The 12,932-nt window shown below is 38.2% G+C and overlaps 1 protein-coding gene across 2 annotated transcripts in view; it reads right to left on the minus strand.

Moving 5' to 3' along the window:
• Positions 1-12,932, minus strand: part of LOC128641013 (vitamin D3 hydroxylase-associated protein-like) — a 166,089-nt gene that overhangs the window by 94,560 nt on the left and 58,597 nt on the right. For both annotated transcript variants that reach the window (XM_053693531.1, XM_053693532.1), the window contains exon 5: positions 12,665-12,871. In XM_053693531.1, the coding sequence (XP_053549506.1) occupies positions 12,665-12,871 (207 nt within the window). The remainder of the gene's footprint in view (positions 1-12,664; positions 12,872-12,932) is intronic.

A 12,932-nucleotide genomic window follows, 5' to 3' on the forward strand; every position in this document is an offset into this window, starting at 1 on the left:
AAGGTTGGCAACTGGACAGCCGAACAAGATCCGCATACCAAAACCTGTGAGGCCATGCTGGAGCCACCAGCAGCACAAACGATTGCTCCATGATGATTTTGGAGATCACTCTTGGAAGAACTAGAGGCGGGAAAATATAAGCAGGTTGATAACACCAAGGAAGTGTCAACGCATCCACTGCTTCCACCTGAGGAACCCTGGACCTGGACAGGTACCTGGGAAGTTTTTGTTTAGATGAGATGCCATCAGATCTATTTCTGGAAGCCTCCACATCTGAACAATTTGAGAAAACACATCTGGGTGAAGAGACCATTCTCCCAGATGTAAAGTCTGACGACTGAGATAATCCGCTTCCCAATTGTCTATACCTGGGATATGAACTGTAGAAATTAGACAGGAGCTGGATTCCGCCCAAACAAGTGTCCGGGATACTTCTTTCATAGATTGAGGACTGTGAGTCCCACCCTGATAATTGACATATGCCACAGCTGTGATATTGTCTGTCTGAAAACAAATTAACAGTTCTCTCTTCAACAGAGGCCAAAACTGAAGAGCCCTGATAATTACACGGAGTTCCAAAATATTGATTGGTAATCTCGCCTCTTGAGATTTCCAAACCCCTTGTGCTGTCAGAGATCCCCAACCGGAAAGACTTGCATCTGTTATGATCACAGTCCAGGTTGGACGAACAAAAGAGGCCCCTAGAATTATACGATGGTGATCTAACCACCAAGTCAGAAAAAGTCAAACATTGGGATTTAAGGATATTAATTGTGATATCCTTGTATAATCCCTGCACCATTGGTTCAGCATGCAAAGCTGGAGAGTTCTCATGCACATAGCTACTGAAGGGAATGACTGAGACTGAAGGTTCTGACAGGCTGCAACCAATTGCAAACGTCTCTTGTCTGTTAGAGACAAAGTCATGGACACTGAAACTATCTGGAAACCTAAAAGGTTACCCTTGTCTGAGGAAGCAAAGAACTTTTTGGTAAATTGATCCTCCAACCATGTCTTTGAAGAAACAATACTAGTTGATTTGTGTGAGATTCTGCAGAACGTAAAGACTGAGCAAGTACCAAGATATCGTCCAAATAAGGAAACACCGCAATACCCCACTCTCTGATTACAGAGAGTAGGGCCCCGAGAACCTTTGAAAAGATTCTTGGAGCTGTCGCTAGGCCAATAGGAAGAGCAACAAATTGGTAATGCTTGTCTAGAAAAGAGAATCTCAGGAACTAATAGTGATCCGGATGAATCGGAATATGAAGATATGCATCCTGTAAGTCTATTGTGGACATATAATGCCCTTGCTGAACAAAAGGCATAATAGTCCTTATAGTCACCATTTTGAAAGTTGGTACTCTTACATAACGATTCAAACATTTTAGATCCAGAACTGGTCAGAATGAATTTTATTTCTTTGGGACAATGTATAGATTTGAATAAAACCCCAGACCCTGTTCCTGAAACTGAACTGGCATGACTACCCCTGATAACTCCAGGTCTGAAACACACTTCAGGAAAGCATGAGCATTTACTGGATTCGCTGGAATGCGTGAGAGAAAAAAATCTTCTCACAGGCGGTCTTACTCTGAATCCTATTCTGTACTCCTGAAAGACAATACTCTGAATCCAATGATTTTGGACTAAATTAATCCAAACATCTTTGAAAAAATTTAATCTGTCCCCTACCAGCTGAGCTGGAATGAGAGCCGCACCTTCATGCAGACTTGGGGACTGCCTTTGATCTCTAAAATGGCTTGGATTTATTCCAATTTGAGGAAGGCTTCCAATTGGAAACAGATTCCTTTGGGGAAGGATTAAATTTCTGTTCCTTATTATGTCGAAAGGAACGAAAATGGTTAGAAGCTTTAGATTTACCCTTAGGTGTTTTAACCTGAGGCAAAAAGACTCCCTTCCCCCCAGTGACAGTTGAAATTATTGAATCCAACTGAGAACCAAATAATTTATTACCTTGGAAAGAAAGAGATAGCAATCTGGACTTAGAAGTCATGTCAGCATTCCAAGATTCAGCCACAAAGCTCTTCTATCTAAAATAGCTAAAGACATATCTAACATCAATTTTGTAGATATCAAAAATGGCATCACAAATGAAATTATTATCATGTTGAATCAACTTAACAATGCTAGACAAATCATGATCCGATACTTGTTGCGCTAAAGTTTCCAACCAGAAAGTTGAAGCAGCTGCAACATCAGCCAAAGAAATTGCAGGCCTAAGAAGATGACCTGAATATAAATAAGCCTTCCTTAGATAAGATTCAAGTTTCCTACCTAAAGGATCTTTACAAGAATTACTATCTTCCGTAGGAATAGTAGTACGTTTAGCAAGAGTAGAGATAGCCCCATCAACTTTGGGGATTTTTTCCCAAAACTCCAATCCAACTGCTGACAAAGGATACAATTTTTTAAACCTTGAAGAAGGAAGAAGTACCAGGCCTATTCCATTCTTTAGAAATCATATCAGAAATAGCATCAGGAACTGGAAAAACCTCTGGAATAACCAAAGGAGGTTTATAAACAGAATTTAAACGTTTACTAGTTTTAATATCAAGAGGACTAGTTTCCTCCATATCTAATGTAATCAACACTTCCTTTAATAAATAATGAATATACTCCATTTTAAATAAATATGATGATTTGTCAGTGTCAATATCTGAGGCAGGATCTTCTGAATCAGATAGATCCTCATCAGAGAAAGATAAATCAGTATGATGCCGGTAATTTGAAATTTCATCAACTCTATGAGAAGTTTTAAAAGACCTTTTATGTTTATTTACGTTTATTAGAAGGCGGAATGGTAGACAAAGCCTTCTGAATAGAATCAGAAACAAATTCTTTTAAATTTACAGGTATATCTTGTGCATTAGATGTTGAGGGAACAGTAACAGGTAATGAACTACTACTGATGGATACATTTTCTGCATGTAAAAGTTTGTCATGACAACTATTACAAACCACAGCTGGAGGTATAATCTCCACAAGTTTACAAAAAATGCACTTAGCTTTGGTAGAACTATTATCAGGCTGCAGGGATCCAACAGTGAATTCTGAGACAGGATCAGATTGAGACATCTTGCAAATGTAAGAGAAAAAAACAACATATAAAGCAAAATTATCAATTTCCTTATATGGCAGTTTCAGGAATGGGAAAAATGCAAACAGAATAGCCCTCTGACATCAAGTTTTTATTTGTTTGCCTGTTAGATTTGTTTGTTTAAGATATGTTTTCATCATTTGCTTAAAGGGACAGTCTAGTCCAAAACAAACTTTTATTATCCAGAGAGGGCATGTAATTTAATAATCATTTCAATATCCTGTTAAAAAATTGATGTGGAATAGATAAAATCAATATAAGTATATATATTATAAAATCGTTATTAGTGTAAATAGTAGCTTAGGCTGCAAAAATAATATTGTGCCTATGTAATCAGAGTAATAATTATATGAAAGATATAAAAAGATATAGAATTGCTTAATAAGGAATATCATACGTATACTGTATCTTGCCTTAAGCATTGAAGTTGTGTAACTGATTTCTACATAAAGAACACAGTTAAAACAAACATTCACTGTTGATGCCAAGATCAGCTCATGACTGTCTATTTAAATACTAATGTTATAAAGTCCCAGTGTTAATAATCACACATTTAATATATATATATATTTCTGCAACAATATTTGTATGTAATTATATATACAGATAGCCCTCAGTTTACGCCGGGGTTAGGTTCCAGAAGGAATGGTTGTAAATCGAAACCGTTGTAAATTGAAACCCAGTTTATAATGTAAGTCAATGGGAAGTGAGGGAGTTAGGTCCCAGGCCCCTCTCAAAATTGTCATAAGTAACACCTAATACATTATTTTTAAAGCTTTGAAATGAAGACTTTAAATGCTAAACATCATTATAAACAGTATCAAATAATCACACAACACAGAATATATAACTAAACTAAGTTAAATGAACAAAAACATTTGCTAAACAGCATTATAAACCTAATAAAATAATCACACACCACAGACTTTACTAGCATTTTTCTGGAAACAGTTCTTTTTATGTATTTCAATCTGGACTGATTTATAGACAGGAAGATCTTGTTCCTTTGCAAGCTGCTCGATAGCTCAGGTCTGGTTAAACTGATTAATTTCAGCTTGCTTGGCTTGCATATCTTTGCTGCAACACAAGCGGACAGCTCCACCTACTGGCTATTTTAATCAATGCACTGCTTGTCAATGCTTTTCAATAGCAGTCACATGACTGAAAAAAAAGGTTGTTATTCTGAAACGGCGCAAATTGAACCGTTGTAAAATGAGGGCCACCTGTATATATATATATATATATATATATATATATATATATATATATATATATATATATATATTATTTATTTCTGCAACAATATTTGTATGTTACTTTAAAAGGAAAGTTAAAATAAAACTTGCTTGATTCAGATAGAGTATGTAATTTTAAGACACTTTTAAATTCACTTCAAATGTGCTTCGTTCTCTTGGTATCCATTGTTGAAAAATATTGCACACAAATCCTACACTAGTAGGAGCTAGTTGCCGATTGGTGCACACATTTGTCTTTTGTGATTGGCTAACTAGATGTGTTCAGCTAGTTGCCATTAGTGCAATGATGTTCCTTCAGCAAAGGATAACAAGATAATGAAGCAAATTTGATAATAGAAGAAAGTTATTTAAAATTGTATGTTCTATCCATATCATGAAAGAAAATTTTGGGGTTTCCTGTCCCTTTAAGTATGTTTACTTTCATAAGAATATTTTACATTTCTAATTAAATAGACTGTGTCAGATTGATGTACAGAGCTGCTATATTAGGTTATTAACCTTTACAAAACAATAATATTTATGCATTTATTAATTCCATGATAACTTGAATTTAGAATGTTTAACTGTATTCCTTATATCGGTTTGCTAATGAGAGCTGGGTGATTGAGAAAAACATAATTTATGTAAGAACTTACCTGATAAATTAATTTATTTCATATTGGCAAGAGTCCATGAGCTAGTGGTGTATGGGATATACAATCCTACCAGGAGGGACAAAGTTTCCCAAACCTCAAAATGCCTATAATAACACCCCTCACCACACCCACAATTCAGTTTAACGAATAGCCAAGAAGTGGGGTGAAAAAGAAAGGAGTAAAAAGCATCAACAAAGGAATTTGGAAATAATTGTGCTTTATACAAAAAAAATCATAACCACCATAAAAAGGGTGGCCCTCATGGACTCTTGCCAATGTGAAAGAAATTAATTTATCAGGTAAGTTCTTACATAAATTATGTTTTCTTTCATGTAAATGGCAAGAGTCCATGAGCTAGTGACGTATGGGATAGCAATACCCAAGATGTGGAACTCCACTAGAGAGGGAGGGACAAAATAAAAACAGCCATTTCACTGAAAAAAATTAATCCACAACCCAAATATAAGTTTATTCTCAAAAAATAAAAATAAAAACTTAAATCATAAGCAGAAGAATCAAACTGAAACTGCTGTCTGAAGAACTTTCCTACCAAAAACTGCTTCCGAAGAAGCAAATACATCAAAATGGTAGAATTAAGTAAAAGTATGCAAAGAAGACCAAAATGCTGCTTTGCAAATCTGATCAATGAAAGCTTCATTCTTAAAAGCCCAAGATGTGGAAACTGATCTAGTAGAATGAGCTGTAATTCTCTGAGGCAGGGCTTTACCCGACTCCAAATAAGCTTGATGAATCAAAAGCTTTAACCATGATGCCAAAGAAACGTCAGAAGCCTTCTGACCTTTCCTGGAACCAGAAAAGATAACAAATAGACTAGAAGTCTTCCTGAGATCTTTAGTAGCTTCAACATAATATTTCAGAGCTCTTACCACATCCAAAGAATGAAAAGATCTCTCCAAAGAATTTTTAGGATTAGGACACAAAGAATGGACAACAATTTCTCTATTAATGTTGTTAGAATTCACAACCTTAGGTAAGAATTGAAATGAAGTCCGCACAACTGCCTTATCCTGATGAAAAATCAGAATAGGAGACTCACAAGAGAGAGCAGATAATTCAGAAACTCTTCTAGCAGAAGAGATGGCCAAAAGGAACAACACTTTCCAAGAAAGTAGTTTAATGTCCAAAGAATGCATAGGCTCAAATGGAGGAGCCTGTAAAGCATTCAAAACCAAATTAGGACTCGAAGGAGGAAAGATTGATTTAATGACAGGCTTGATACAAGGAACTTGCAGACAAACCTTTATCCAAACCATCCTGAAGAAACTGTAACATTCTAGGAATTCTAAAAGAATGCCAAGAGAATTTATGAGAAGAACACCATGAAATGTAAGTCTTCCAAACTCGATAATAAATCTTTCTAGAAACAGATTTACGAGCCTGCAATATAGTATTAATCACTGAGTCAGAGAAACCTCTATGACTAAGCACTAAGAGTTCAATTTCCATACCTTCAAATTTAATGATTTGAGATCCTGATGTAAAAACGGACCTTGAGATAGAAGGTTTGGCCTTAATGGAAGTGGCCAAGGTTGGCAACTGGACAGCCGAACAAGATCCGCATACCAAAACCTGTGAGGCCATGCTGGAGCCACCAGCAGCACAAACGATTGCTCCATGATGATTTTGGAGATCACTCTTGGAAGAACTAGAGGCGGGAAAATATAAGCAGGTTGATAACACCAAGGAAGTGTCAACGCATCCACTGCTTCCACCTGAGGAACCCTGGACCTGGACAGGTACCTGGGAAGTTTTTGTTTAGATGAGATGCCATCAGATCTATTTCTGGAAGCCTCCACATCTGAACAATTTGAGAAAACACATCTGGGTGAAGAGACCATTCTCCCAGATGTAAAGTCTGACGACTGAGATAATCCGCTTCCCAATTGTCTATACCTGGGATATGAACTGTAGAAATTAGACAGGAGCTGGATTCTGCCCAAACAAGTGTCCGGGATACTTCTTTCATAGATTGAGGACTGTGAGTCCCACCCTGATAATTGACATATGCCACAGCTGTGATATTGTCTGTCTGAAAACAAATTAACAGTTCTCTCTTCAACAGAGGCCAAAACTGAAGAGCCCTGATAATTACACGGAGTTCCAAAATATTGATTGGTAATCTCGCCTCTTGAGATTTCCAAACCCCTTGTGCTGTCAGAGATCCCCAACCGGAAAGACTTGCATCTGTTATGATCACAGTCCAGGTTGGACGAACAAAAGAGGCCCCTAGAATTATACGATGGTGATCTAACCACCAAGTCAGAAAAAGTCAAACATTGGGATTTAAGGATATTAATTGTGATATCCTTGTATAATCCCTGCACCATTGGTTCAGCATGCAAAGCTGGAGAGTTCTCATGCACATAGCTACTGAAGGGAATGACTGAGACTGAAGGTTCTGACAGGCTGCAACCAATTGCAAACGTCTCTTGTCTGTTAGAGACAAAGTCATGGACACTGAAACTATCTGGAAACCTAAAAGGTTACCCTTGTCTGAGGAAGCAAAGAACTTTTTGGTAAATTGATCCTCCAACCATGTCTTTGAAGAAACAATACTAGTTGATTTGTGTGAGATTCTGCAGAACGTAAAGACTGAGCAAGTACCAAGATATCGTCCAAATAAGGAAACACCGCAATACCCCACTCTCTGATTACAGAGAGTAGGGCCCCGAGAACCTTTGAAAAGATTCTTGGAGCTGTCGCTAGGCCAATAGGAAGAGCAACAAATTGGTAATGCTTGTCTAGAAAAGAGAATCTCAGGAACTAATAGTGATCCGGATGAATCGGAATATGAAGATATGCATCCTGTAAGTCTATTGTGGACATATAATGCCCTTGCTGAACAAAAGGCATAATAGTCCTTATAGTCACCATTTTGAAAGTTGGTACTCTTACATAACGATTCAAACATTTTAGATCCAGAACTGGTCAGAATGAATTTTATTTCTTTGGGACAATGTATAGATTTGAATAAAACCCCAGACCCTGTTCCTGAAACGGAACTGGCATGACTACCCCTGATAACTCCAGGTCTGAAACACACTTCAGGAAAGCATGAGCATTTACTGGATTCGCTGGAATGCGTGAGAGAAAAAAATCTTCTCACAGGCGGTCTTACTCTGAATCCTATTCTGTACTCCTGAAAGACAATACTCTGAATCCAATGATTTTGGACTAAATTAATCCAAACATCTTTGAAAAAATTTAATCTGTCCCCTACCAGCTGAGCTGGAATGAGAGCCGCACCTTCATGCAGACTTGGGGACTGCCTTTGATCTCTAAAATGGCTTGGATTTATTCCAATTTGAGGAAGGCTTCCAATTGGAAACAGATTCCTTTGGGGAAGGATTAAATTTCTGTTCCTTATTATGTCGAAAGGAACGAAAATGGTTAGAAGCTTTAGATTTACCCTTAGGTGTTTTAACCTGAGGCAAAAAGACTCCCTTCCCCCCAGTGACAGTTGAAATTATTGAATCCAACTGAGAACCAAATAATTTATTACCTTGGAAAGAAAGAGATAGCAATCTGGACTTAGAAGTCATGTCAGCATTCCAAGATTCAGCCACAAAGCTCTTCTATCTAAAATAGCTAAAGACATATCTAACATCAATTTTGTAGATATCAAAAATGGCATCACAAATGAAATTATTATCATGTTGAATCAACTTAACAATGCTAGACAAATCATGATCCGATACTTGTTGCGCTAAAGTTTCCAACCAGAAAGTTGAAGCAGCTGCAACATCAGCCAAAGAAATTGCAGGCCTAAGAAGATGACCTGAATATAAATAAGCCTTCCTTAGATAAGATTCAAGTTTCCTACCTAAAGGATCTTTACAAGAATTACTATCTTCCGTAGGAATAGTAGTACGTTTAGCAAGAGTAGAGATAGCCCCATCAACTTTGGGGATTTTTTCCCAAAACTCCAATCCAACTGCTGACAAAGGATACAATTTTTTAAACCTTGAAGAAGGAAGAAGTACCAGGCCTATTCCATTCTTTAGAAATCATATCAGAAATAGCATCAGGAACTGGAAAAACCTCTGGAATAACCAAAGGAGGTTTATAAACAGAATTTAAACGTTTACTAGTTTTAATATCAAGAGGACTAGTTTCCTCCATATCTAATGTAATCAACACTTCCTTTAATAAATAATGAATATACTCCATTTTAAATAAATATGATGATTTGTCAGTGTCAATATCTGAGGCAGGATCTTCTGAATCAGATAGATCCTCATCAGAGAAAGATAAATCAGTATGATGCCGGTAATTTGAAATTTCATCAACTCTATGAGAAGTTTTAAAAGACCTTTTATGTTTATTTACGTTTATTAGAAGGCGGAATGGTAGACAAAGCCTTCTGAATAGAATCAGAAACAAATTCTTTTAAATTTACAGGTATATCTTGTGCATTAGATGTTGAGGGAACAGTAACAGGTAATGAACTACTACTGATGGATACATTTTCTGCATGTAAAAGTTTGTCATGACAACTATTACAAACCACAGCTGGAGGTATAATCTCCACAAGTTTACAAAAAATGCACTTAGCTTTGGTAGAACTATTATCAGGCTGCAGGGATCCAACAGTGAATTCTGAGACAGGATCAGATTGAGACATCTTGCAAATGTAAGAGAAAAAAACAACATATAAAGCAAAATTATCAATTTCCTTATATGGCAGTTTCAGGAATGGGAAAAATGCAAACAGAATAGCCCTCTGACATAGAAAAAAGGCAAGAGGCAAATAGGAATGGGGTCTTAAATAATGAAAATATTTGGCGCCAAGTATAATGCACAACAAACAGAAAAATATTTTTTGGCGCAAAAAACTTCGGAAACGACACACTCGCATCATAGATGACGCAACCTTGTGAAGGACTCTGCATCAACTAAGACGCCAGAAATGATGAATTTTGCGTCAATGAACGTAACTTCGCACCAAAAAATCTCGTGCCAAGAATGACGCAATAAACTTTGTCATTTTGCGCCCTCGCGAGCCTAATTCTGCCCGCAAATTTAAAAGACAGTCAATTTGAAAAAGAGACTATATACCAGGTAAGAAATAAATTTTCACAAAAAAGCATTTCCCAGATATAAAACTGACAGTCTGCAAAAAGGAAATATACTGAAAACCTGAATCATGGCAAATATAAGTACAATACATATATTTAGAACTTTATATAAATACATAAAGTGCCAAACCATAGCTGAGAGTGTCTTAAGTAATGAAAACATACTTACCAAAAGACACCCATCCACATATAGCAGATAGCAAAACCAGTACTGAAACGAGAATCAGTAGAGGTAATGGAATATTAGAGTATATCATCGATCTGAAAAGGGAGGTAGGAGATGAATCTCTACGACCGATAACAGAGAACCTATGAAATAGATCCCGTGAGGAAAACCATTGCATTCAATAGGTGATACTCCCTTCACATAATAATTTGTAATAATAATAATAATAATTTGCGATTTATATAGCGCTTTTCTCCCTGTGAGACTCAAAGCACTTTACAAATATACTGTACCAACATAAGACATAAAAGTTAGGAGTTTCTGAAGGTCAGATAAGCGGACTGAATGCCTGATGGAAGAAGTGGGTCTTTAGCTTTTTTTTAAAAGTCTGTAAGGACGGTGCCTCTCTGATTGCGCACGGTAAAGAGTTCCAGAAAGTAGGCGCAGCGTGGCAGAATGCTCTGGAGCCTGAGTTTGTCCTTATTCTTGGCACTGAGAGGAGGGATGTGTTGGCTGACCTAAGTGAACGGGATGGCATGTAGGGTGTCAGGAGCTCTTTCAGGTGCTGTGGGCCTTGGTTGTTTAAGGCTTTGAAGGTCAGCAGGCCAATTTTAAAATATGTTTGCCATTTAATTGGAAGCCAATGCAGGGAGTGGAGAACAGGTGTTATGTGGCAGGAGCGAGTTTGATTGGTCAATAGTCTTGCTGCTACGTTTTGTACTGTTTGAAGGAGATGGAGTTCTTTTTTTGGGAGGCCCAAGTTAAGTGCATTGCAGTAATCTAGCCTAGAGGATACAAATGCATGGATTAATGTTGGCATATCATCCGGTGGAATTAAGTGTTGTATCCTGGCTATGTTTTTCAGATGAAAGTAGGCAGATTTTATTACGGAGGAAATCTGCTGTTTAAAAGACAGTCCAGCGTCAATCAGTACTCCGAGGTTTCGTACTTTTGCTGAACTAACGAGTTCAGAGCCTCCAAGCTCCAGGCCAGTTGGGTGATCGTGGGATATTTTTGATGCCCGGGGTCCCCTCACCAAGAGTAACTCTGTTTTGTCCGGGTTCACTTTGAGACAGCTAGCATTCATCCATTCTATGAGGTCTGTTAAGCAACTGTTTATGCGGCATGCTGGGTCTGTAGTATCTGGAGCAAAGGAGAAGTAGAGTTGTGTGTCATCAGCGTAACAATGATACCTTAGGCCATGTCGGTTAATGATGTCCCTCAGTGGTAGTAAGTAAATTGCGAATAGCATGGGAGACAGGATAGATCCTTGTGGAACTCCGCAGGCCAGTTCTGTTGGCAGGCCCTCTGACATTCACTGTACTCTGAGAGGAATCGGGCTTCAGCATGCTGAGAAGCGCATATCAACGTAGAAATCTTAGCACAAACTTACTTCACCACCTCCATAGGAGGCAAAGTTTGTAAAACTGAATTGTGGGTGTGGTGAGGGGTGTATTTATAGGCATTTTGAGGTTTGTGAAACTTTCCCCCTCTTGGTAGGATTGTATATCCCATACGTCACTAGCTCATGGACTCTTGCCAATTACATGAAAGAAAGGTTTAATTTAGGACTTTGGGGTCGATTTATGAAGCAGCGGATGCTGTTTCCGACCCACTCAGATTCAGTTCCGCCTGAAGCGGAAGTTAAGAAGCAGCGGTCCTAAGATCGCTGCTCCTTAACTTGTCGGCCACCTCTGAGGTAGCGGACAGCAATCCATCTGCCCGATCAATTACGATCAACGTTGAATGACACCCCCTGCTAGCGGCCGATTGGCCGCAAATCTGCAGGGGTGGTATTACTGAACTGCTGGTGCAATGATAAATGCCGAGAGCGTATGCTGTCAGCATTTATCGTTGTGCGGCGGACATGATCCGCTATATTGTATCATGTCCGTCCGCACAATAATAAATTGACCCCTTTAAGTGCCTGTACTTGCAGAATAGATAGATAGGATTATTTATAGATGGCTGAAGATTTCTCTTACTGTGTTTCTTTTAAAAATAATTTGTATAAATTTGCAGTCCCAACATTGCCAAACCAATGTAAACTTACTATGGAGCTAGATGTTTAGGCAAAATATTGTTTTGTATTGTAATGTAACTGAGTGTCATTAGATAAAACTATCTCTGTATGACTCATCCCAATGACACAGTGGGGGAGGGAGAGAGCCAAGACCATTTGAAAAAGTGTCCCGCAGCAGTTTTGAATACAGCTTTTTGCCTAGTACCTTGTCTCTTTAAGGCTCTCTTACTGTCTATACCAAGGACTAAAAACTCTAGCTATGTATCAAAGCGAGGGAGGCATTTGTCAGTTCTGCACCACCCCCTTGGCTGCAGATGGCATCACCCCTAAATTATAGTTACTTTTCCAGAAGACAAAAACAAACCTTAATCGGTACCCTGAGGGTTTGAGTCCACAGATGCCACAAAAACTGGAAGGCATTCGTATGCTTCCTAAGACATCTGAGCCTACGCCTAGGACTGATCCTCCACCAGCAACAAGAGCTGCTTCTCCGCCACTGGAACCCCCGCAGGTCTTAGAGTGGTTGTGCGGATTCAAGGTCTGGCCATAGATGGAATTGCTGCAATCAAAGCTGTGAGACACGAATAAAGAGCAGACAATAAGGAGTAATACAAAAAAACGGTACAATACTT

The sequence above is a fragment of the Bombina bombina genome, chromosome 10 (genome assembly GCF_027579735.1).
Source record: "Bombina bombina isolate aBomBom1 chromosome 10, aBomBom1.pri, whole genome shotgun sequence".
Taxonomy (NCBI): domain Eukaryota; kingdom Metazoa; phylum Chordata; class Amphibia; order Anura; family Bombinatoridae; genus Bombina; species Bombina bombina.